General features: G+C 65.2%; 1 protein-coding gene across 1 annotated transcript in view; it reads right to left on the reverse strand.

The window, feature by feature from the left end:
• Positions 1-11,297: 11,297 nt before the first annotated feature.
• The window catches only part of KRP23_2882 (uncharacterized protein), a gene marked incomplete at both ends in the record, with an annotated part of 28,308 nt that continues 15,850 nt past the window's right edge, over positions 11,298-23,755 (reverse strand). Inside the window, 2 exons of the mRNA XM_067887666.1 lie at positions 11,298-11,315; positions 11,408-23,740. Coding sequence (XP_067750237.1) covers positions 11,298-11,315; positions 11,408-23,740 — 12,351 coding nt within the window. The remainder of the gene's footprint in view (positions 11,316-11,407; positions 23,741-23,755) is intronic.

The following is a 23,755-nucleotide window of genomic DNA, read 5'->3' on the forward strand; positions in this document are numbered from 1 at the left end:
CAGCAGTGCCACTCATAGTGGCGTCACCCGCAGCAATGCTCGCCGATCCAGACGCAGACGCGCCGAACTCCACCTCGGCCGCGTCAAACACCGACAGAAGAAGCTGGCAGTACTCGCCGCTCACCACGCTCTGGATACGCGAGCGCAGCTCCTGGCGGTACAAGCGCATGTACACGATACGAATGCGCACAAGCAGCCCGTAGTAACGCACCACCCAAGCACTCAGTCCGTAGGCGCTCTTGCCAGCGCCCTTCAGCGTCGTCTCGAACAGCTCCGCGAGCAGCTCCACCGGCTCCACCACCGAGCGCACCAAGAACAGCAGAGCACGCTTGGCATCGCCAGAGAACTCCGCCGTAACCGCGCTTACGAGGTCCGTCTTGTACTTCGCCACGTACGCACGGTTGATACTGCGCAGGTGCTCCGCAGGACTCAGCACCAGGATGTTGATGAACGTCGTCTCGTCCGTGCCCACGCGACCTTCGCCAGCCTTGTACAAGACGTCCGCGTCGGCAGCAGCCTTCGCGCTCGTGTGCACAGAGGCGTCGAAGTCGGCCACCTCGCCGCGAATGGCGGTCAGGATCACCTTCTTCAGGTCGCCGCTCAGCTCACCTCGCAGAATCTGCACCAGGTCATCGCCGTACTTCTCCTGGAACGTCTTCTTCAGCAGCGCAATCTCAGCGTTCGAGCGAGCCATCACCACCGGGTAGATCCACTCCTCTGTCGTGCCCAGGCCCTTCGTCGCCTTACGCAGAATCTCAGCTTCCACGTGCTCTAGCGGACTCGCCAGCATCTTCAGCAGAATGCCGTAGTCGCTCGTGTTCTTCACCCACACCGTCAAGCTCTGTTTGTACAGGATGCGGTAGCGCCACCAGATCAGGTAGCGCTGCTCGGCAGTCTTTGACAGCAGCAGAGACGCCAGGGCGGTCTCGTCTGAAGCCGCACCGGTGCACACGCGCTGGATCTCCTGCGCAGCCGCGTCGATGTCGGCAGAGAACGTCATCGACTCGACGCTGGAGCCCTCACGGGCGTAGCGCGCGTACAGGCTGCTCATCGCCGCGGTGCCGGCAGCAACCAGCGCAGCAGAACTCTCCCCGCCGCTCTCGGCCGACCTCACCGTCACCGAGCCAGCAGAAGCGCGCTCCGTCTCACTTGCGCTCACACCAGCACCACTCGATGAAATGCTCGCCTTCTCCTCCACCGACGTGCTCACGCCGACGGCTGCACGGCTCACAACAGCACTCGAGCCACTCACAGCAGTGCTACTCACAGCAGTGCCACTCATAGTGGCGTCACCCGCAGCAATGCTCGCCGATCCAGACGCAGACGCGCCGAACTCCACCTCGGCCGCGTCAAACACCGACAGAAGAAGCTGGCAGTACTCGCCGCTCACCACGCTCTGGATACGCGAGCGCAGCTCCTGGCGGTACAAGCGCATGTACACGATACGAATGCGCACAAGCAGCCCGTAGTAACGCACCACCCAAGCACTCAGTCCGTAGGCGCTCTTGCCAGCGCCCTTCAGCGTCGTCTCGAACAGCTCCGCGAGCAGCTCCACCGGCTCCACCACCGAGCGCACCAAGAACAGCAGAGCACGCTTGGCATCGCCAGAGAACTCCGCCGTAACCGCGCTTACGAGGTCCGTCTTGTACTTCGCCACGTACGCACGGTTGATACTGCGCAGGTGCTCCGCAGGACTCAGCACCAGGATGTTGATGAACGTCGTCTCGTCCGTGCCCACGCGACCTTCGCCAGCCTTGTACAAGACGTCCGCGTCGGCAGCAGCCTTCGCGCTCGTGTGCACAGAGGCGTCGAAGTCGGCCACCTCGCCGCGAATGGCGGTCAGGATCACCTTCTTCAGGTCGCCGCTCAGCTCACCTCGCAGAATCTGCACCAGGTCATCGCCGTACTTCTCCTGGAACGTCTTCTTCAGCAGCGCAATCTCAGCGTTCGAGCGAGCCATCACCACCGGGTAGATCCACTCCTCTGTCGTGCCCAGGCCCTTCGTCGCCTTACGCAGAATCTCAGCTTCCACGTGCTCTAGCGGACTCGCCAGCATCTTCAGCAGAATGCCGTAGTCGCTCGTGCTCTTCACCCACACCGTCAAGCTCTGTTTGTACAGGATGCGGTAGCGCCACCAGATCAGGTAGCGCTGCTCGGCAGTCTTTGACAGCAGCAGAGACGCCAGGGCGGTCTCGTCTGAAGCCGCACCGGTGCACACGCGCTGGATCTCCTGCGCAGCCGCGTCGATGTCGGCAGAGAACGTCATCGACTCGACGCTGGAGCCCTCACGGGCGTAGCGCGCGTACAGGCTGCTCATCGCCGCGGTGCCGGCAGCAACCAGCGCAGCAGAACTCTCCCCGCCGCTCTCGGCCGACCTCACCGTCACCGAGCCAGCAGAAGCGCGCTCCGTCTCACTTGCGCTCACACCAGCACCACTCGATGAAATGCTCGCCTTCTCCTCCACCGACGTGCTCACGCCGACGGCTGCACGGCTCACAACAGCACTCGAGCCACTCACAGCAGTGCTACTCACAGCAGTGCCACTCATAGTGGCGTCACCCGCAGCAATGCTCGCCGATCCAGACGCAGACGCGCCGAACTCCACCTCGGCCGCGTCAAACACCGACAGAAGAAGCTGGCAGTACTCGCCGCTCACCACGCTCTGGATACGCGAGCGCAGCTCCTGGCGGTACAAGCGCATGTACACGATACGAATGCGCACAAGCAGCCCGTAGTAACGCACCACCCAAGCACTCAGTCCGTAGGCGCTCTTGCCAGCGCCCTTCAGCGTCGTCTCGAACAGCTCCGCGAGCAGCTCCACCGGCTCCACCACCGAGCGCACCAAGAACAGCAGAGCACGCTTGGCATCGCCAGAGAACTCCGCCGTAACCGCGCTTACGAGGTCCGTCTTGTACTTCGCCACGTACGCACGGTTGATACTGCGCAGGTGCTCCGCAGGACTCAGCACCAGGATGTTGATGAACGTCGTCTCGTCCGTGCCCACGCGACCTTCGCCAGCCTTGTACAAGACGTCCGCGTCGGCAGCAGCCTTCGCGCTCGTGTGCACAGAGGCGTCGAAGTCGGCCACCTCGCCGCGAATGGCGGTCAGGATCACCTTCTTCAGGTCGCCGCTCAGCTCACCTCGCAGAATCTGCACCAGGTCATCGCCGTACTTCTCCTGGAACGTCTTCTTCAGCAGCGCAATCTCAGCGTTCGAGCGAGCCATCACCACCGGGTAGATCCACTCCTCTGTCGTGCCCAGGCCCTTCGTCGCCTTACGCAGAATCTCAGCTTCCACGTGCTCTAGCGGACTCGCCAGCATCTTCAGCAGAATGCCGTAGTCGCTCGTGCTCTTCACCCACACCGTCAAGCTCTGTTTGTACAGGATGCGGTAGCGCCACCAGATCAGGTAGCGCTGCTCGGCAGTCTTTGACAGCAGCAGAGACGCCAGGGCGGTCTCGTCTGAAGCCGCACCGGTGCACACGCGCTGGATCTCCTGCGCAGCCGCGTCGATGTCGGCAGAGAACGTCATCGACTCGACGCTGGAGCCCTCACGGGCGTAGCGCGCGTACAGGCTGCTCATCGCCGCGGTGCCGGCAGCAACCAGCGCAGCAGAACTCTCCCCGCCGCTCTCGGCCGACCTCACCGTCACCGAGCCAGCAGAAGCGCGCTCCGTCTCACTTGCGCTCACACCAGCACCACTCGATGAAATGCTCGCCTTCTCCTCCACCGACGTGCTCACGCCGACGGCTGCACGGCTCACAACAGCACTCGAGCCACTCACAGCAGTGCTACTCACAGCAGTGCCACTCATAGTGGCGTCACCCGCAGCAATGCTCGCCGATCCAGACGCAGACGCGCCGAACTCCACCTCGGCCGCGTCAAACACCGACAGAAGAAGCTGGCAGTACTCGCCGCTCACCACGCTCTGGATACGCGAGCGCAGCTCCTGGCGGTACAAGCGCATGTACACGATACGAATGCGCACAAGCAGCCCGTAGTAACGCACCACCCAAGCACTCAGTCCGTAGGCGCTCTTGCCAGCGCCCTTCAGCGTCGTCTCGAACAGCTCCGCGAGCAGCTCCACCGGCTCCACCACCGAGCGCACCAAGAACAGCAGAGCACGCTTGGCATCGCCAGAGAACTCCGCCGTAACCGCGCTTACGAGGTCCGTCTTGTACTTCGCCACGTACGCACGGTTGATACTGCGCAGGTGCTCCGCAGGACTCAGCACCAGGATGTTGATGAACGTCGTCTCGTCCGTGCCCACGCGACCTTCGCCAGCCTTGTACAAGACGTCCGCGTCGGCAGCAGCCTTCGCGCTCGTGTGCACAGAGGCGTCGAAGTCGGCCACCTCGCCGCGAATGGCGGTCAGGATCACCTTCTTCAGGTCGCCGCTCAGCTCACCTCGCAGAATCTGCACCAGGTCATCGCCGTACTTCTCCTGGAACGTCTTCTTCAGCAGCGCAATCTCAGCGTTCGAGCGAGCCATCACCACCGGGTAGATCCACTCCTCTGTCGTGCCCAGGCCCTTCGTCGCCTTACGCAGAATCTCAGCTTCCACGTGCTCTAGCGGACTCGCCAGCATCTTCAGCAGAATGCCGTAGTCGCTCGTGCTCTTCACCCACACCGTCAAGCTCTGTTTGTACAGGATGCGGTAGCGCCACCAGATCAGGTAGCGCTGCTCGGCAGTCTTTGACAGCAGCAGAGACGCCAGGGCGGTCTCGTCTGAAGCCGCACCGGTGCACACGCGCTGGATCTCCTGCGCAGCCGCGTCGATGTCGGCAGAGAACGTCATCGACTCGACGCTGGAGCCCTCACGGGCGTAGCGCGCGTACAGGCTGCTCATCGCCGCGGTGCCGGCAGCAACCAGCGCAGCAGAACTCTCCCCGCCGCTCTCGGCCGACCTCACCGTCACCGAGCCAGCAGAAGCGCGCTCCGTCTCACTTGCGCTCACACCAGCACCACTCGATGAAATGCTCGCCTTCTCCTCCACCGACGTGCTCACGCCGACGGCTGCACGGCTCACAACAGCACTCGAGCCACTCACAGCAGTGCTACTCACAGCAGTGCCACTCATAGTGGCGTCACCCGCAGCAATGCTCGCCGATCCAGACGCAGACGCGCCGAACTCCACCTCGGCCGCGTCAAACACCGACAGAAGAAGCTGGCAGTACTCGCCGCTCACCACGCTCTGGATACGCGAGCGCAGCTCCTGGCGGTACAAGCGCATGTACACGATACGAATGCGCACAAGCAGCCCGTAGTAACGCACCACCCAAGCACTCAGTCCGTAGGCGCTCTTGCCAGCGCCCTTCAGCGTCGTCTCGAACAGCTCCGCGAGCAGCTCCACCGGCTCCACCACCGAGCGCACCAAGAACAGCAGAGCACGCTTGGCATCGCCAGAGAACTCCGCCGTAACCGCGCTTACGAGGTCCGTCTTGTACTTCGCCACGTACGCACGGTTGATACTGCGCAGGTGCTCCGCAGGACTCAGCACCAGGATGTTGATGAACGTCGTCTCGTCCGTGCCCACGCGACCTTCGCCAGCCTTGTACAAGACGTCCGCGTCGGCAGCAGCCTTCGCGCTCGTGTGCACAGAGGCGTCGAAGTCGGCCACCTCGCCGCGAATGGCGGTCAGGATCACCTTCTTCAGGTCGCCGCTCAGCTCACCTCGCAGAATCTGCACCAGGTCATCGCCGTACTTCTCCTGGAACGTCTTCTTCAGCAGCGCAATCTCAGCGTTCGAGCGAGCCATCACCACCGGGTAGATCCACTCCTCTGTCGTGCCCAGGCCCTTCGTCGCCTTACGCAGAATCTCAGCTTCCACGTGCTCTAGCGGACTCGCCAGCATCTTCAGCAGAATGCCGTAGTCGCTCGTGCTCTTCACCCACACCGTCAAGCTCTGTTTGTACAGGATGCGGTAGCGCCACCAGATCAGGTAGCGCTGCTCGGCAGTCTTTGACAGCAGCAGAGACGCCAGGGCGGTCTCGTCTGAAGCCGCACCGGTGCACACGCGCTGGATCTCCTGCGCAGCCGCGTCGATGTCGGCAGAGAACGTCATCGACTCGACGCTGGAGCCCTCACGGGCGTAGCGCGCGTACAGGCTGCTCATCGCCGCGGTGCCGGCAGCAACCAGCGCAGCAGAACTCTCCCCGCCGCTCTCGGCCGACCTCACCGTCACCGAGCCAGCAGAAGCGCGCTCCGTCTCACTTGCGCTCACACCAGCACCACTCGATGAAATGCTCGCCTTCTCCTCCACCGACGTGCTCACGCCGACGGCTGCACGGCTCACAACAGCACTCGAGCCACTCACAGCAGTGCTACTCACAGCAGTGCCACTCATAGTGGCGTCACCCGCAGCAATGCTCGCCGATCCAGACGCAGACGCGCCGAACTCCACCTCGGCCGCGTCAAACACCGACAGAAGAAGCTGGCAGTACTCGCCGCTCACCACGCTCTGGATACGCGAGCGCAGCTCCTGGCGGTACAAGCGCATGTACACGATACGAATGCGCACAAGCAGCCCGTAGTAACGCACCACCCAAGCACTCAGTCCGTAGGCGCTCTTGCCAGCGCCCTTCAGCGTCGTCTCGAACAGCTCCGCGAGCAGCTCCACCGGCTCCACCACCGAGCGCACCAAGAACAGCAGAGCACGCTTGGCATCGCCAGAGAACTCCGCCGTAACCGCGCTTACGAGGTCCGTCTTGTACTTCGCCACGTACGCACGGTTGATACTGCGCAGGTGCTCCGCAGGACTCAGCACCAGGATGTTGATGAACGTCGTCTCGTCCGTGCCCACGCGACCTTCGCCAGCCTTGTACAAGACGTCCGCGTCGGCAGCAGCCTTCGCGCTCGTGTGCACAGAGGCGTCGAAGTCGGCCACCTCGCCGCGAATGGCGGTCAGGATCACCTTCTTCAGGTCGCCGCTCAGCTCACCTCGCAGAATCTGCACCAGGTCATCGCCGTACTTCTCCTGGAACGTCTTCTTCAGCAGCGCAATCTCAGCGTTCGAGCGAGCCATCACCACCGGGTAGATCCACTCCTCTGTCGTGCCCAGGCCCTTCGTCGCCTTACGCAGAATCTCAGCTTCCACGTGCTCTAGCGGACTCGCCAGCATCTTCAGCAGAATGCCGTAGTCGCTCGTGCTCTTCACCCACACCGTCAAGCTCTGTTTGTACAGGATGCGGTAGCGCCACCAGATCAGGTAGCGCTGCTCGGCAGTCTTTGACAGCAGCAGAGACGCCAGGGCGGTCTCGTCTGAAGCCGCACCGGTGCACACGCGCTGGATCTCCTGCGCAGCCGCGTCGATGTCGGCAGAGAACGTCATCGACTCGACGCTGGAGCCCTCACGGGCGTAGCGCGCGTACAGGCTGCTCATCGCCGCGGTGCCGGCAGCAACCAGCGCAGCAGAACTCTCCCCGCCGCTCTCGGCCGACCTCACCGTCACCGAGCCAGCAGAAGCGCGCTCCGTCTCACTTGCGCTCACACCAGCACCACTCGATGAAATGCTCGCCTTCTCCTCCACCGACGTGCTCACGCCGACGGCTGCACGGCTCACAACAGCACTCGAGCCACTCACAGCAGTGCTACTCACAGCAGTGCCACTCATAGTGGCGTCACCCGCAGCAATGCTCGCCGATCCAGACGCAGACGCGCCGAACTCCACCTCGGCCGCGTCAAACACCGACAGAAGAAGCTGGCAGTACTCGCCGCTCACCACGCTCTGGATACGCGAGCGCAGCTCCTGGCGGTACAAGCGCATGTACACGATACGAATGCGCACAAGCAGCCCGTAGTAACGCACCACCCAAGCACTCAGTCCGTAGGCGCTCTTGCCAGCGCCCTTCAGCGTCGTCTCGAACAGCTCCGCGAGCAGCTCCACCGGCTCCACCACCGAGCGCACCAAGAACAGCAGAGCACGCTTGGCATCGCCAGAGAACTCCGCCGTAACCGCGCTTACGAGGTCCGTCTTGTACTTCGCCACGTACGCACGGTTGATACTGCGCAGGTGCTCCGCAGGACTCAGCACCAGGATGTTGATGAACGTCGTCTCGTCCGTGCCCACGCGACCTTCGCCAGCCTTGTACAAGACGTCCGCGTCGGCAGCAGCCTTCGCGCTCGTGTGCACAGAGGCGTCGAAGTCGGCCACCTCGCCGCGAATGGCGGTCAGGATCACCTTCTTCAGGTCGCCGCTCAGCTCACCTCGCAGAATCTGCACCAGGTCATCGCCGTACTTCTCCTGGAACGTCTTCTTCAGCAGCGCAATCTCAGCGTTCGAGCGAGCCATCACCACCGGGTAGATCCACTCCTCTGTCGTGCCCAGGCCCTTCGTCGCCTTACGCAGAATCTCAGCTTCCACGTGCTCTAGCGGACTCGCCAGCATCTTCAGCAGAATGCCGTAGTCGCTCGTGCTCTTCACCCACACCGTCAAGCTCTGTTTGTACAGGATGCGGTAGCGCCACCAGATCAGGTAGCGCTGCTCGGCAGTCTTTGACAGCAGCAGAGACGCCAGGGCGGTCTCGTCTGAAGCCGCACCGGTGCACACGCGCTGGATCTCCTGCGCAGCCGCGTCGATGTCGGCAGAGAACGTCATCGACTCGACGCTGGAGCCCTCACGGGCGTAGCGCGCGTACAGGCTGCTCATCGCCGCGGTGCCGGCAGCAACCAGCGCAGCAGAACTCTCCCCGCCGCTCTCGGCCGACCTCACCGTCACCGAGCCAGCAGAAGCGCGCTCCGTCTCACTTGCGCTCACACCAGCACCACTCGATGAAATGCTCGCCTTCTCCTCCACCGACGTGCTCACGCCGACGGCTGCACGGCTCACAACAGCACTCGAGCCACTCACAGCAGTGCTACTCACAGCAGTGCCACTCATAGTGGCGTCACCCGCAGCAATGCTCGCCGATCCAGACGCAGACGCGCCGAACTCCACCTCGGCCGCGTCAAACACCGACAGAAGAAGCTGGCAGTACTCGCCGCTCACCACGCTCTGGATACGCGAGCGCAGCTCCTGGCGGTACAAGCGCATGTACACGATACGAATGCGCACAAGCAGCCCGTAGTAACGCACCACCCAAGCACTCAGTCCGTAGGCGCTCTTGCCAGCGCCCTTCAGCGTCGTCTCGAACAGCTCCGCGAGCAGCTCCACCGGCTCCACCACCGAGCGCACCAAGAACAGCAGAGCACGCTTGGCATCGCCAGAGAACTCCGCCGTAACCGCGCTTACGAGGTCCGTCTTGTACTTCGCCACGTACGCACGGTTGATACTGCGCAGGTGCTCCGCAGGACTCAGCACCAGGATGTTGATGAACGTCGTCTCGTCCGTGCCCACGCGACCTTCGCCAGCCTTGTACAAGACGTCCGCGTCGGCAGCAGCCTTCGCGCTCGTGTGCACAGAGGCGTCGAAGTCGGCCACCTCGCCGCGAATGGCGGTCAGGATCACCTTCTTCAGGTCGCCGCTCAGCTCACCTCGCAGAATCTGCACCAGGTCATCGCCGTACTTCTCCTGGAACGTCTTCTTCAGCAGCGCAATCTCAGCGTTCGAGCGAGCCATCACCACCGGGTAGATCCACTCCTCTGTCGTGCCCAGGCCCTTCGTCGCCTTACGCAGAATCTCAGCTTCCACGTGCTCTAGCGGACTCGCCAGCATCTTCAGCAGAATGCCGTAGTCGCTCGTGCTCTTCACCCACACCGTCAAGCTCTGTTTGTACAGGATGCGGTAGCGCCACCAGATCAGGTAGCGCTGCTCGGCAGTCTTTGACAGCAGCAGAGACGCCAGGGCGGTCTCGTCTGAAGCCGCACCGGTGCACACGCGCTGGATCTCCTGCGCAGCCGCGTCGATGTCGGCAGAGAACGTCATCGACTCGACGCTGGAGCCCTCACGGGCGTAGCGCGCGTACAGGCTGCTCATCGCCGCGGTGCCGGCAGCAACCAGCGCAGCAGAACTCTCCCCGCCGCTCTCGGCCGACCTCACCGTCACCGAGCCAGCAGAAGCGCGCTCCGTCTCACTTGCGCTCACACCAGCACCACTCGATGAAATGCTCGCCTTCTCCTCCACCGACGTGCTCACGCCGACGGCTGCACGGCTCACAACAGCACTCGAGCCACTCACAGCAGTGCTACTCACAGCAGTGCCACTCATAGTGGCGTCACCCGCAGCAATGCTCGCCGATCCAGACGCAGACGCGCCGAACTCCACCTCGGCCGCGTCAAACACCGACAGAAGAAGCTGGCAGTACTCGCCGCTCACCACGCTCTGGATACGCGAGCGCAGCTCCTGGCGGTACAAGCGCATGTACACGATACGAATGCGCACAAGCAGCCCGTAGTAACGCACCACCCAAGCACTCAGTCCGTAGGCGCTCTTGCCAGCGCCCTTCAGCGTCGTCTCGAACAGCTCCGCGAGCAGCTCCACCGGCTCCACCACCGAGCGCACCAAGAACAGCAGAGCACGCTTGGCATCGCCAGAGAACTCCGCCGTAACCGCGCTTACGAGGTCCGTCTTGTACTTCGCCACGTACGCACGGTTGATACTGCGCAGGTGCTCCGCAGGACTCAGCACCAGGATGTTGATGAACGTCGTCTCGTCCGTGCCCACGCGACCTTCGCCAGCCTTGTACAAGACGTCCGCGTCGGCAGCAGCCTTCGCGCTCGTGTGCACAGAGGCGTCGAAGTCGGCCACCTCGCCGCGAATGGCGGTCAGGATCACCTTCTTCAGGTCGCCGCTCAGCTCACCTCGCAGAATCTGCACCAGGTCATCGCCGTACTTCTCCTGGAACGTCTTCTTCAGCAGCGCAATCTCAGCGTTCGAGCGAGCCATCACCACCGGGTAGATCCACTCCTCTGTCGTGCCCAGGCCCTTCGTCGCCTTACGCAGAATCTCAGCTTCCACGTGCTCTAGCGGACTCGCCAGCATCTTCAGCAGAATGCCGTAGTCGCTCGTGCTCTTCACCCACACCGTCAAGCTCTGTTTGTACAGGATGCGGTAGCGCCACCAGATCAGGTAGCGCTGCTCGGCAGTCTTTGACAGCAGCAGAGACGCCAGGGCGGTCTCGTCTGAAGCCGCACCGGTGCACACGCGCTGGATCTCCTGCGCAGCCGCGTCGATGTCGGCAGAGAACGTCATCGACTCGACGCTGGAGCCCTCACGGGCGTAGCGCGCGTACAGGCTGCTCATCGCCGCGGTGCCGGCAGCAACCAGCGCAGCAGAACTCTCCCCGCCGCTCTCGGCCGACCTCACCGTCACCGAGCCAGCAGAAGCGCGCTCCGTCTCACTTGTGCTTCGATGTGCTGTGCTACTCGTCTGAATTCCACTGCTGATTTGGTTATCATCATTCATGGGCTTTTCAATTTGTGCTGAGAAGTCAGAGCCAGCGAAAAGAACACTATCGTCCGCGAAACTTACGAAGGAAGATAGACTCTGGGTTTGCTGGTTCTCCTTTTCTTTGTTTGCTCCGTCGATGACAGTGACGTGATACTGAGCATTGCCGTTGGCACTCAGTCCAAGTAAGAACTCACCAAAATCAATGCTTTGTGGCTTGGCAAATCCAAACTCCTGGAAGAAAGTCATGAGCGACTTTGCTGAGCCATAGAATACTGTTTCCCCTCCTTCGGTGATTAACACATGTTCATAGTCCCCAGAGAGTTCAGGAGATTCCTTCAGCATGGAGGTCAAGACCTCCGGACTTGCTGCCTTGGTCGTCTTTTTGTCCTCGCTAGCCACTTCGTCAATCATCAGGATACGTTTGTGCTGTCCAAACTCAACACCAAATTGGTGAACCGCAAGCTCAGGGAAATGCACCGAAAGCGTTTGTGACACGTTCCACGCTGCTCTCTTCTCATCCCGAGAACCATTTTCGTATAGATTCTCACTGAAGGTGGAAAAGCTCTTGGAGCAGAAATCACGAGAAAGCTCACGCAGTTCATCTGGAGAAATGGCCGAAACGTCCTTACCCCATTTCTCACAGAAGCTCACAAATTGCGACAGCCACGACCACCCAAAGGAAACCTCCTTCACTTTCCGCAGCTTCGACTCCGCCATAGTACTACCTGCCAACCCAATCACGACAAGTGTCTTCTCATACTCCATCTTCGCACCACCCAACCGTCTACTCGCAACACTTCCACTAGCCAATGTCTTCAAAACTCCAGTCGAGCCGACATTCGCGGACGTAGTCGCGGGGCGAGTGGTGGCACTCACGGCAGAGCCGATGGCAGCACCCGTGGCAGCGACCGTAGCCACGCCAATGGCGCTCGTCGCCAGACCGGTCACGCTGTCGCGAGAAACGTCCTCCGACGTCACGGTGGTGGTCTCCTCCGTCGTCTCGGAGGTCTCCTCGGTCTCCTCGGTCGTCTCGGTCGTCTCCTCGGTCGTGATCTCTGTGGTTTCCGTCGTCTCGGTCGAGCCAGACGTCACCAACCTGGTGGCGCCCGTCGTCACCGACTCGCCCTCCTCGGTCACAGTGGTCTCCTCCGTCGTCTCGGTGGTCTCCGACGTTTCCGTGGTCTGCTGGTTCGCGCCCGTGCCGCTCGTCCAGCCAGACGTCACCGCGTAGTCGCCACGCTCAGTCACGCTGCGGGTCACATCATCGCCCACGTCCTCACTGATCACCGCCTCCGTCGTCTCCGTCGCCTCCGTCGAGCCGACATTCGCGGACGTAGTCGCGGGGCGAGTGGTGGCACTCACGGCAGAGCCGATGGCAGCACCCGTGGCAGCGACCGTAGCCACGCCAATGGCGCTCGTCGCCAGACCGGTCACGCTGTCGCGAGAAACGTCCTCCGACGTCACGGTGGTGGTCTCCTCCGTCGTCTCGGAGGTCTCCTCGGTCTCCTCGGTCGTCTCGGTCGTCTCCTCGGTCGTGATCTCTGTGGTTTCCGTCGTCTCGGTCGAGCCAGACGTCACCAACCTGGTGGCGCCCGTCGTCACCGACTCGCCCTCCTCGGTCACAGTGGTCTCCTCCGTCGTCTCGGTGGTCTCCGACGTTTCCGTGGTCTGCTGGTTCGCGCCCGTGCCGCTCGTCCAGCCAGACGTCACCGCGTAGTCGCCACGCTCAGTCACGCTGCGGGTCACATCATCGCCCACGTCCTCACTGATCACCGCCTCCGTCGTCTCCGTCGCCTCCGTCGAGCCGACATTCGCGGACGTAGTCGCGGGGCGAGTGGTGGCACTCACGGCAGAGCCGATGGCAGCACCCGTGGCAGCGACCGTAGCCACGCCAATGGCGCTCGTCGCCAGACCGGTCACGCTGTCGCGAGAAACGTCCTCCGACGTCACGGTGGTGGTCTCCTCCGTCGTCTCGGAGGTCTCCTCGGTCTCCTCGGTCGTCTCGGTCGTCTCCTCGGTCGTGATCTCTGTGGTTTCCGTCGTCTCGGTCGAGCCAGACGTCACCAACCTGGTGGCGCCCGTCGTCACCGACTCGCCCTCCTCGGTCACAGTGGTCTCCTCCGTCGTCTCGGTGGTCTCCGACGTTTCCGTGGTCTGCTGGTTCGCGCCCGTGCCGCTCGTCCAGCCAGACGTCACCGCGTAGTCGCCACGCTCAGTCACGCTGCGGGTCACATCATCGCCCACGTCCTCACTGATCACCGCCTCCGTCGTCTCCGTCGCCTCCGTCGAGCCGACATTCGCGGACGTAGTCGCGGGGCGAGTGGTGGCACTCACGGCAGAGCCGATGGCAGCACCCGTGGCAGCGACCGTAGCCACGCCAATGGCGCTCGTCGCCAGACCGGTCACGCTGTCGCGAGAAACGTCCTCCGACGTCACGGTGGTGGTCTCCTCCGTCGTCTCGGAGGTCTCCTCGGTCTCCTCGGTCGTCTCGGTCGTCTCCTCGGTCGTGATCTCTGTGGTTTCCGTCGTCTCGGTCGAGCCAGACGTCACCAACCTGGTGGCGCCTGTCGTCACCGACTCGCCGGGGGCCGCGCCGGCCTCCTCCGTCTTGCGGATGGCGCGACCGCCCGACACAGATGTCGAGCTGGCAGACGGCGCCGCGAGGCTGCTCTCCTCGGTCTCCGTCTCCTCGCGCGTCTCCGTCTCCACCGTCGTGCTCTTCTCGCCAGAGGTCGTCTCCGTCTCCGTCGTGGTCTCCACCTCGACCGTCCTCACCAGCTCGCCGCTGGCAGACGTCGAAGGGCTCGTGGTCGACTTCACCGTCTTCGTCACGATGCTGCCATCGGCCTCCTGCGACTGGAACACCTCCGTCGTCACCGACTCGCCGGGGGCCGCGCCGGCCTCCTCCGTCTTGCGGATGGCGCGACCGCCCGACACAGATGTCGAGCTGGCAGACGGCGCCGCGAGGCTGCTCTCCTCGGTCTCCGTCTCCTCGCGCGTCTCCGTCTCCACCGTCGTGCTCTTCTCGCCAGAGGTCGTCTCCGTCTCCGTCGTGGTCTCCACCTCGATCGTCCTCACCAGCTCGCCGCTGGCAGACGTCGAAGGGCTCGTGGTCGACTTCACCGTCTTCGTCACGATGCTGCCATCGGCCTCCTGCGACTGGAACACCTCCGTCGTCACCGACTCGCCGGGGGCCGCGCCGGCCTCCTCCGTCTTGCGGATGGCGCGACCGCCCGACACAGATGTCGAGCTGGCAGACGGCGCCGCGAGGCTGCTCTCCTCGGTCTCCGTCTCCTCGCGCGTCTCCGTCTCCACCGTCGTGCTCTTCTCGCCAGAGGTCGTCTCCGTCTCCGTCGTGGTCTCCACCTCGACCGTCCTCACCAGCTCGCCGCTGGCAGACGTCGAAGGGCTCGTGGTCGACTTCACCGTCTTCGTCACGATGCTGCCATCGGCCTCCTGCGACTGGAACACCTCCGTCGTCACCGACTCGCCGGGGGCCGCGCCGGCCTCCTCCGTCTTGCGGATGGCGCGACCGCCCGACACAGATGTCGAGCTGGCAGACGGCGCCGCGAGGCTGCTCTCCTCGGTCTCCGTCTCCTCGCGCGTCTCCGTCTCCACCGTCGTGCTCTTCTCGCCAGAGGTCGTCTCCGTCTCCGTCGTGGTCTCCACCTCGATCGTCCTCACCAGCTCGCCGCTGGCAGACGTCGAAGGGCTCGTGGTCGACTTCACCGTCTTCGTCACGATGCTGCCATCGGCCTCCTGCGACTGGAACACCTCCGTCGTCACCGACTCGCCGGGGGCCGCGCCGGCCTCCTCCGTCTTGCGGATGGCGCGACCGCCCGACACAGATGTCGAGCTGGCAGACGGCGCCGCGAGGCTGCTCTCCTCGGTCTCCGTCTCCTCGCGCGTCTCCGTCTCCACCGTCGTGCTCTTCTCGCCAGAGGTCGTCTCCGTCTCCGTCGTGGTCTCCACCTCGACCGTCCTCACCAGCTCGCCGCTGGCAGACGTCGAAGGGCTCGTGGTCGACTTCACCGTCTTCGTCACGATGCTGCCATCGGCCTCCTGCGACTGGAACACCTCCGTCGTCACCGACTCGCCGGGGGCCGCGCCGGCCTCCTCCGTCTTGCGGATGGCGCGACCGCCCGACACAGATGTCGAGCTGGCAGACGGCGCCGCGAGGCTGCTCTCCTCGGTCTCCGTCTCCTCGCGCGTCTCCGTCTCCACCGTCGTGCTCTTCTCGCCAGAGGTCGTCTCCGTCTCCGTCGTGGTCTCCACCTCGATCGTCCTCACCAGCTCGCCGCTGGCAGACGTCGAAGGGCTCGTGGTCGACTTCACCGTCTTCGTCACGATGCTGCCATCGGCCTCCTGCGACTGGAACACCTCCGTCGTCACCGACTCGCCGGGGGCCGCGCCGGCCTCCTCCGTCTTGCGGATGGCGCGACCGCCCGACACAGATGTCGAGCTGGCAGACGGCGCCGCGAGGCTGCTCTCCTCGGTCTCCGTCTCCTCGCGCGTCTCCGTCTCCACCGTCGTGCTCTTCTCGCCAGAGGTCGTCTCCGTCTCCGTCGTGGTCTCCACCTCGACCGTCCTCACCAGCTCGCCGCTGGCAGACGTCGAAGGGCTCGTGGTCGACTTCACCGTCTTCGTCACGATGCTGCCATCGGCCTCCTGCGACTGGAACACCTCCGTCGTCACCGACTCGCCGGGGGCCGCGCCGGCCTCCTCCGTCTTGCGGATGGCGCGACCGCCCGACACAGATGTCGAGCTGGCAGACGGCGCCGCGAGGCTGCTCTCCTCGGTCTCCGTCTCCTCGCGCGTCTCCGTCTCCACCGTCGTGCTCTTCTCGCCAGAGGTCGTCTCCGTCTCCGTCGTGGTCTCCACCTCGACCGTCCTCACCAGCTCGCCGCTGGCAGACGTCGAAGGGCTCGTGGTCGACTTCACCGTCTTCGTCACGATGCTGCCATCGGCCTCCTGCGACTGGAACACCTCCGTCGTCACCGACTCGCCGGGGGCCGCGCCGGCCTCCTCCGTCTTGCGGATGGCGCGACCGCCCGACACAGATGTCGAGCTGGCAGACGGCGCCGCGAGGCTGCTCTCCTCGGTCTCCGTCTCCTCGCGCGTCTCCGTCTCCACCGTCGTGCTCTTCTCGCCAGAGGTCGTCTCCGTCTCCGTCGTGGTCTCCACCTCGACCGTCCTCACCAGCTCGCCGCTGGCAGACGTCGAAGGGCTCGTGGTCGACTTCACCGTCTTCGTCACGATGCTGCCATCGGCCTCCTGCGACTGGAACACCTCCGTCGTCACCGACTCGCCGGGGGCCGCGCCGGCCTCCTCCGTCTTGCGGATGGCGCGACCGCCCGACACAGATGTCGAGCTGGCAGACGGCGCCGCGAGGCTGCTCTCCTCGGTCTCCGTCTCCTCGCGCGTCTCCGTCTCCACCGTCGTGCTCTTCTCGCCAGAGGTCGTCTCCGTCTCCGTCGTGGTCTCCACCTCGACCGTCCTCACCAGCTCGCCGCTGGCAGACGTCGAAGGGCTCGTGGTCGACTTCACCGTCTTCGTCACGATGCTGCCATCGGCCTCCTGCGACTGGAACACCTCCGTCGTCACCGACTCGCCGGGGGCCGCGCCGGCCTCCTCCGTCTTGCGGATGGCGCGACCGCCCGACACAGATGTCGAGCTGGCAGACGGCGCCGCGAGGCTGCTCTCCTCGGTCTCCGTCTCCTCGCGCGTCTCCGTCTCCACCGTCGTGCTCTTCTCGCCAGAGGTCGTCTCCGTCTCCGTCGTGGTCTCCACCTCGACCGTCCTCACCAGCTCGCCGCTGGCAGACGTCGAAGGGCTCGTGGTCGACTTCACCGTCTTCGTCACGATGCTGCCATCGGCCTCCTGCGACTGGAACACCTCCGTCGTCACCGACTCGCCGGGGGCCGCGCCGGCCTCCTCCGTCTTGCGGATGGCGCGACCGCCCGACACAGATGTCGAGCTGGCAGACGGCGCCGCGAGGCTGCTCTCCTCGGTCTCCGTCTCCTCGCGCGTCTCCGTCTCCACCGTCGTGCTCTTCTCGCCAGAGGTCGTCTCCGTCTCCGTCGTGGTCTCCACCTCGACCGTCCTCACCAGCTCGCCGCTGGCAGACGTCGAAGGGCTCGTGGTCGACTTCACCGTCTTCGTCACGATGCTGCCATCGGCCTCCTGCGACTGGAACACCTCCGTCGTCACCGACTCGCCGGGGGCCGCGCCGGCCTCCTCCGTCTTGCGGATGGCGCGACCGCCCGACACAGATGTCGAGCTGGCAGACGGCGCCGCGAGGCTGCTCTCCTCGGTCTCCGTCTCCTCGCGCGTCTCCGTCTCCACCGTCGTGCTCTTCTCGCCAGAGGTCGTCTCCGTCTCCGTCGTGGTCTCCACCTCGACCGTCCTCACCAGCTCGCCGCTGGCAGACGTCGAAGGGCTCGTGGTCGACTTCACCGTCTTCGTCACGATGCTGCCATCGGCCTCCTGCGACTGGAACACCTCCGTCGTCACCGACTCGCCGGGGGCCGCGCCGGCCTCCTCCGTCTTGCGGATGGCGCGACCGCCCGACACAGATGTCGAGCTGGCAGACGGCGCCGCGAGGCTGCTCTCCTCGGTCTCCGTCTCCTCGCGCGTCTCCGTCTCCACCGTCGTGCTCTTCTCGCCAGAGGTCGTCTCCGTCTCCGTCGTGGTCTCCACCTCGATCGTCCTCACCAGCTCGCCGCTGGCAGACGTCGAAGGGCTCGTGGTCGACTTCACCGTCTTCGTCACGATGCTGCCATCGGCCTCCTGCGACTGGAACACCTCCGTCGTCACCGACTCGCCGGGGGCCGCGCCGGCCTCCTCCGTCTTGCGGATGGCGCGACCGCCCGACACAGATGTCGAGCTGGCAGACGGCGCCGCGAGGCTGCTCTCCTCGGTCTCCGTCTCCTCGCGCGTCTCCGTCTCCACCGTCGTGCTCTTCTCGCCAGAGGTCGTCTCCGTCTCCGTCGTGGTCTCCACCTCGATCGTCCTCACCAGCTCGCCGCTGGCAGACGTCGAAGGGCTCGTGGTCGACTTCACCGTCTTCGTCACGATGCTGCCATCGGCCTCCTGCGACTGGAACACCTCCGTCGTCACCGACTCGCCGGGGGCCGCGCCGGCCTCCTCCGTCTTGCGGATGGCGTGACCGTCCGACACAGATGTCGAGCTGGCAGACGGCGCCGCGAGGCTGCTCTCCTCGGTCTCCGTCTCCTCGCGCGTCTCCGTCTCCACCGTCGTGCTCTTCTCGCCAGAGGTCGTCTCCGTCTCCGTCGTGGTCTCCACCTCGACCGTCCTCACCAGCTCGCCGCTGGCAGACGTCGAAGGGCTCGTGGTCGACTTCACCGTCTTCGTCACGATGCTGCCATCGGCCTCCTGCGACTGGAACACCTCCGTCGTCACCGACTCGCCGGGGGCCGCGCCGGCCTCCTCCGTCTTGCGGATGGCGCGACCGCCCGACACAGATGTCGAGCTGGCAGACGGCGCCGCGAGGCTGCTCTCCTCGGTCTCCGTCTCCTCGCGCGTCTCCGTCTCCACCGTCGTGCTCTTCTCGCCAGAGGTCGTCTCCGTCTCCGTCGTGGTCTCCACCTCGATCGTCCTCACCAGCTCGCCGCTGGCAGACGTCGAAGGGCTCGTGGTCGACTTCACCGTCTTCGTCACGATGCTGCCATCGGCCTCCTGCGACTGGAACACCTCCGTCGTCACCGACTCGCCGGGGGCCGCGCCGGCCTCCTCCGTCTTGCGGATGGCGCGACCGCCCGACACAGATGTCGAGCTGGCAGACGGCGCCGCGAGGCTGCTCTCCTCGGTCTCCGTCTCCTCGCGCGTCTCCGTCTCCACCGTCGTGCTCTTCTCGCCAGAGGTCGTCTCCGTCTCCGTCGTGGTCTCCACCTCGATCGTCCTCACCAGCTCGCCGCTGGCAGACGTCGAAGGGCTCGTGGTCGACTTCACCGTCTTCGTCACGATGCTGCCATCGGCCTCCTGCGACTGGAACACCTCCGTCGTCACCGACTCGCCGGGGGCCGCGCCGGCCTCCTCCGTCTTGCGGATGGCGTGACCGTCCGACACAGATGTCGAGCTGGCAGACGGCGCCGCGAGGCTGCTCTCCTCGGTCTCCGTCTCCTCGCGCGTCTCCGTCTCCACCGTCGTGCTCTTCTCGCCAGAGGTCGTCTCCGTCTCCGTCGTGGTCTCCACCTCGACCGTCCTCACCAGCTCGCCGCTGGCAGACGTCGAAGGGCTCGTGGTCGACTTCACCGTCTTCGTCACGATGCTGCCATCGGCCTCCTGCGACTGGAACACCTCCGTCGTCACCGACTCGCCGGGGGCCGCGCCGGCCTCCTCCGTCTTGCGGATGGCGCGACCGCCCGACACAGATGTCGAGCTGGCAGACGGCGCCGCGAGGCTGCTCTCCTCGGTCTCCGTCTCCTCGCGCGTCTCCGTCTCCACCGTCGTGCTCTTCTCGCCAGAGGTCGTCTCCGTCTCCGTCGTGGTCTCCACCTCGACCGTCCTCACCAGCTCGCCGCTGGCAGACGTCGAAGGGCTCGTGGTCGACTTCACCGTCTTCGTCACGATGCTGCCATCGGCCTCCTGCGACTGGAACACCTCCGTCGTCACCGACTCGCCGGGGGCCGCGCCGGCCTCCTCCGTCTTGCGGATGGCGCGACCGCCCGACACAGATGTCGAGCTGGCAGACGGCGCCGCGAGGCTGCTCTCCTCGGTCTCCGTCTCCTCGCGCGTCTCCGTCTCCACCGTCGTGCTCTTCTCGCCAGAGGCCGTCTCCGTCTCCGTCGTGGTCTCCACCTCGATCGTCCTCACCAGCTCGCCGCTGGCAGACGTCGAAGGGCTCGTGGTCGACTTCACCGTCTTCGTCACGATGCTGCCATCGGCCTCCTGCGACTGGAACACCTCCGTCGTCACCGACTCGCCGGGGGCCGCGCCGGCCTCCTCCGTCTTGCGGATGGCGCGACCGCCCGACACAGATGTCGAGCTGGCAGACGGCGCCGCGAGGCTGCTCTCCTCGGTCTCCGTCTCCTCGCGCGTCTCCGTCTCCACCGTCGTGCTCTTCTCGCCAGAGGCCGTCTCCGTCTCCGTCGTGGTCTCCACCTCGATCGTCCTCACCAGCTCGCCGCTGGCAGACGTCGAAGGGCTCGTGGTCGACTTCACCGTCTTCGTCACGATGCTGCCATCGGCCTCCTGCGACTGGAACACCTCCGTCGTCACCGACTCGCCGGGGGCCGCGCCGGCCTCCTCCGTCTTGCGGATGGCGCGACCGCCCGACACAGATGTCGAGCTGGCAGACGGCGCCGCGAGGCTGCTCTCCTCGGTCTCCGTCTCCTCGCGCGTCTCCGTCTCCACCGTCGTGCTCTTCTCGCCAGAGGTCGTCTCCGTCTCCGTCGTGGTCTCCACCTCGACCGTCCTCACCAGCTCGCCGCTGGCAGACGTCGAAGGGCTCGTGGTCGACTTCACCGTCTTCGTCACGATGCTGCCATCGGCCTCCTGCGACTGGAACACCTCCGTCGTCACCGACTCGCCGGGGGCCGCGCCGGCCTCCTCCGTCTTGCGGATGGCGCGACCGCCCGACACAGATGTCGAGCTGGCAGACGGCGCCGCGAGGCTGCTCTCCTCGGTCTCCGTCTCCTCGCGCGTCTCCGTCTCCACCGTCGTGCTCTTCTCGCCAGAGGTCGTCTCCGTCTCCGTCGTGGTCTCCACCTCGACCGTCCTCACCAGCTCGCCGCTGGCAGACGTCGAAGGGCTCGTGGTCGACTTCACCGTCTTCGTCACGATGCTGCCATCGGCCTCCTGCGACTGGAACACCTCCGTCGTCACCGACTCGCCGGGGGCCGCGCCGGCCTCCTCCGTCTTGCGGATGGCGCGACCGCCCGACACAGATGTCGAGCTGGCAGACGGCGCCGCGAGGCTGCTCTCCTCGGTCTCCGTCTCCTCGCGCGTCTCCGTCTCCACCGTCGTGCTCTTCTCGCCAGAGGTCGTCTCCGTCTCCGTCGTGGTCTCCACCTCGACCGTCCTCACCAGCTCGCCGCTGGCAGACGTCGAAGGGCTCGTGGTCGACTTCACCGTCTTCGTCACGATGCTGCCATCGGCCTCCTGCGACTGGAACACCTCCGTCGTCACCGACTCGCCGGGGGCCGCGCCGGCCTCCTCCGTCTTGCGGATGGCGCGACCGCCCGACACAGATGTCGAGCTGGCAGACGGCGCCGCGAGGCTGCTCTCCTCGGTCTCCGTCTCCTCGCGCGTCTCCGTCTCCACCGTCGTGCTCTTCTCGCCAGAGGTCGTCTCCGTCTCCGTCGTGGTCTCCACCTCGATCGTCCTCACCAGCTCGCCGCTGGCAGACGTCGAAGTGCTCGTGGTCGTCTTCACCGTCTTCGTCACGATGCTGCCATCGGCCTCCTGCGACTGGAACACCTCCGTCGTCACCGACTCGCCGGGGGCCGCGCCGGCCTCCTCCGTCTTGCGGATGGCGCGACCGCCCGACACAGATGTCGAGCTGGCAGACGGCGCCGCGAGGCTGCTCTCCTCGGTCTCCGTCTCCTCGCGCGTCTCCGTCTCCACCGTCGTGCTCTTCTCGCCAGAGGTCGTCTCCGTCTCCGTCGTGGTCTCCACCTCGATCGTCCTCACCAGCTCGCCGCTGGCAGACGTCGAAGTGCTCGTGGTCGTCTTCACCGTCTTCGTCACGATGCTGCCATCGGCCTCCTGCGACTGGAACACCTCCGTCGTCACCGACTCGCCGGGGGCCGCGCCGGCCTCCTCCGTCTTGCGGATGGCGCGACCGCCCGACACAGATGTCGAGCTGGCAGACGGCGCCGCGAGGCTGCTCTCCTCGGTCTCCGTCTCCTCGCGCGTCTCCGTCTCCACCGTCGTGCTCTTCTCGCCAGAGGTCGTCTCCGTCTCCGTCGTGGTCTCCACCTCGACCGTCCTCACCAGCTCGCCGCTGGCAGACGTCGAAGGGCTCGTGGTCGACTTCACCGTCTTCGTCACGATGCTGCCATCGGCCTCCTGCGACTGGAACACCTCCGTCGTCACCGACTCGCCGGGGGCCGCGCCGGCCTCCTCCGTCTTGCGGATGGCGCGACCGCCCGACACAGATGTCGAGCTGGCAGACGGCGCCGCGAGGCTGCTCTCCTCGGTCTCCGTCTCCTCGCGCGTCTCCGTCTCCACCGTCGTGCTCTTCTCGCCAGAGGTCGTCTCCGTCTCCGTCGTGGTCTCCACCTCGATCGTCCTCACCAGCTCGCCGCTGGCAGACGTCGAAGTGCTCGTGGTCGACTTCACCGTCTTCGTCACGATGCTGCCATCGGCCTCCTGCGACTGGAACACCTCCGTCGTCACCGACTCGCCGGGGGCCGCGCCGGCCTCCTCCGTCTTGCGGATGGCGCGACCGCCCGACACAGATGTCGAGCTGGCAGACGGCGCCGCGAGGCTGCTCTCCTCGGTCTCCGTCTCCTCGCGCGTCTCCGTCTCCACCGTCGTGCTCTTCTCGCCAGAGGTCGTCTCCGTCTCCGTCGTGGTCTCCACCTCGATCGTCCTCACCAGCTCGCCGCTGGCAGACGTCGAAGTGCTCGTGGTCGACTTCACCGTCTTCGTCACGATGCTGCCATCGGCCTCCTGCGACTGGAACACCTCCGTCGTCACCGACTCGCCGGGGGCCGCGCCGGCCTCCTCCGTCTTGCGGATGGCGCGACCGCCCGACACAGATGTCGAGCTGGCAGACGGCGCCGCGAGGCTGCTCTCCTCGGTCTCCGTCTCCTCGCGCGTCTCCGTCTCCACCGTCGTGCTCTTCTCGCCAGAGGTCGTCTCCGTCTCCGTCGTGGTCTCCACCTCGACCGTCCTCACCAGCTCGCCGCTGGCAGACGTCGAAGGGCTCGTGGTCGACTTCACCGTCTTCGTCACGATGCTGCCATCGGCCTCCTGCGACTGGAACACCTCCGTCGTCACCGACTCGCCGGGGGCCGCGCCGGCCTCCTCCGTCTTGCGGATGGCGCGACCGCCCGACACAGATGTCGAGCTGGCAGACGGCGCCGCGAGGCTGCTCTCCTCGGTCTCCGTCTCCTCGCGCGTCTCCGTCTCCACCGTCGTGCTCTTCTCGCCAGAGGTCGTCTCCGTCTCCGTCGTGGTCTCCACCTCGATCGTCCTCACCAGCTCGCCGCTGGCAGACGTCGAAGGGCTCGTGGTCGACTTCACCGTCTTCGTCACGATGCTGCCATCGGCCTCCTGCGACTGGAACACCTCCGTCGTCACCGACTCGCCGGGGGCCGCGCCGGCCTCCTCCGTCTTGCGGATGGCGCGACCGCCCGACACAGATGTCGAGCTGGCAGACGGCGCCGCGAGGCTGCTCTCCTCGGTCTCCGTCTCCTCGCGCGTCTCCGTCTCCACCGTCGTGCTCTTCTCGCCAGAGGT

This window comes from Phytophthora ramorum (genome assembly GCF_020800215.1).
Source record: "Phytophthora ramorum isolate Pr-102 chromosome Unknown Phyram_PR-102_s0002, whole genome shotgun sequence".
In the NCBI taxonomy this organism is placed as follows: Eukaryota; Oomycota; class Peronosporomycetes; order Peronosporales; family Peronosporaceae; genus Phytophthora; species Phytophthora ramorum.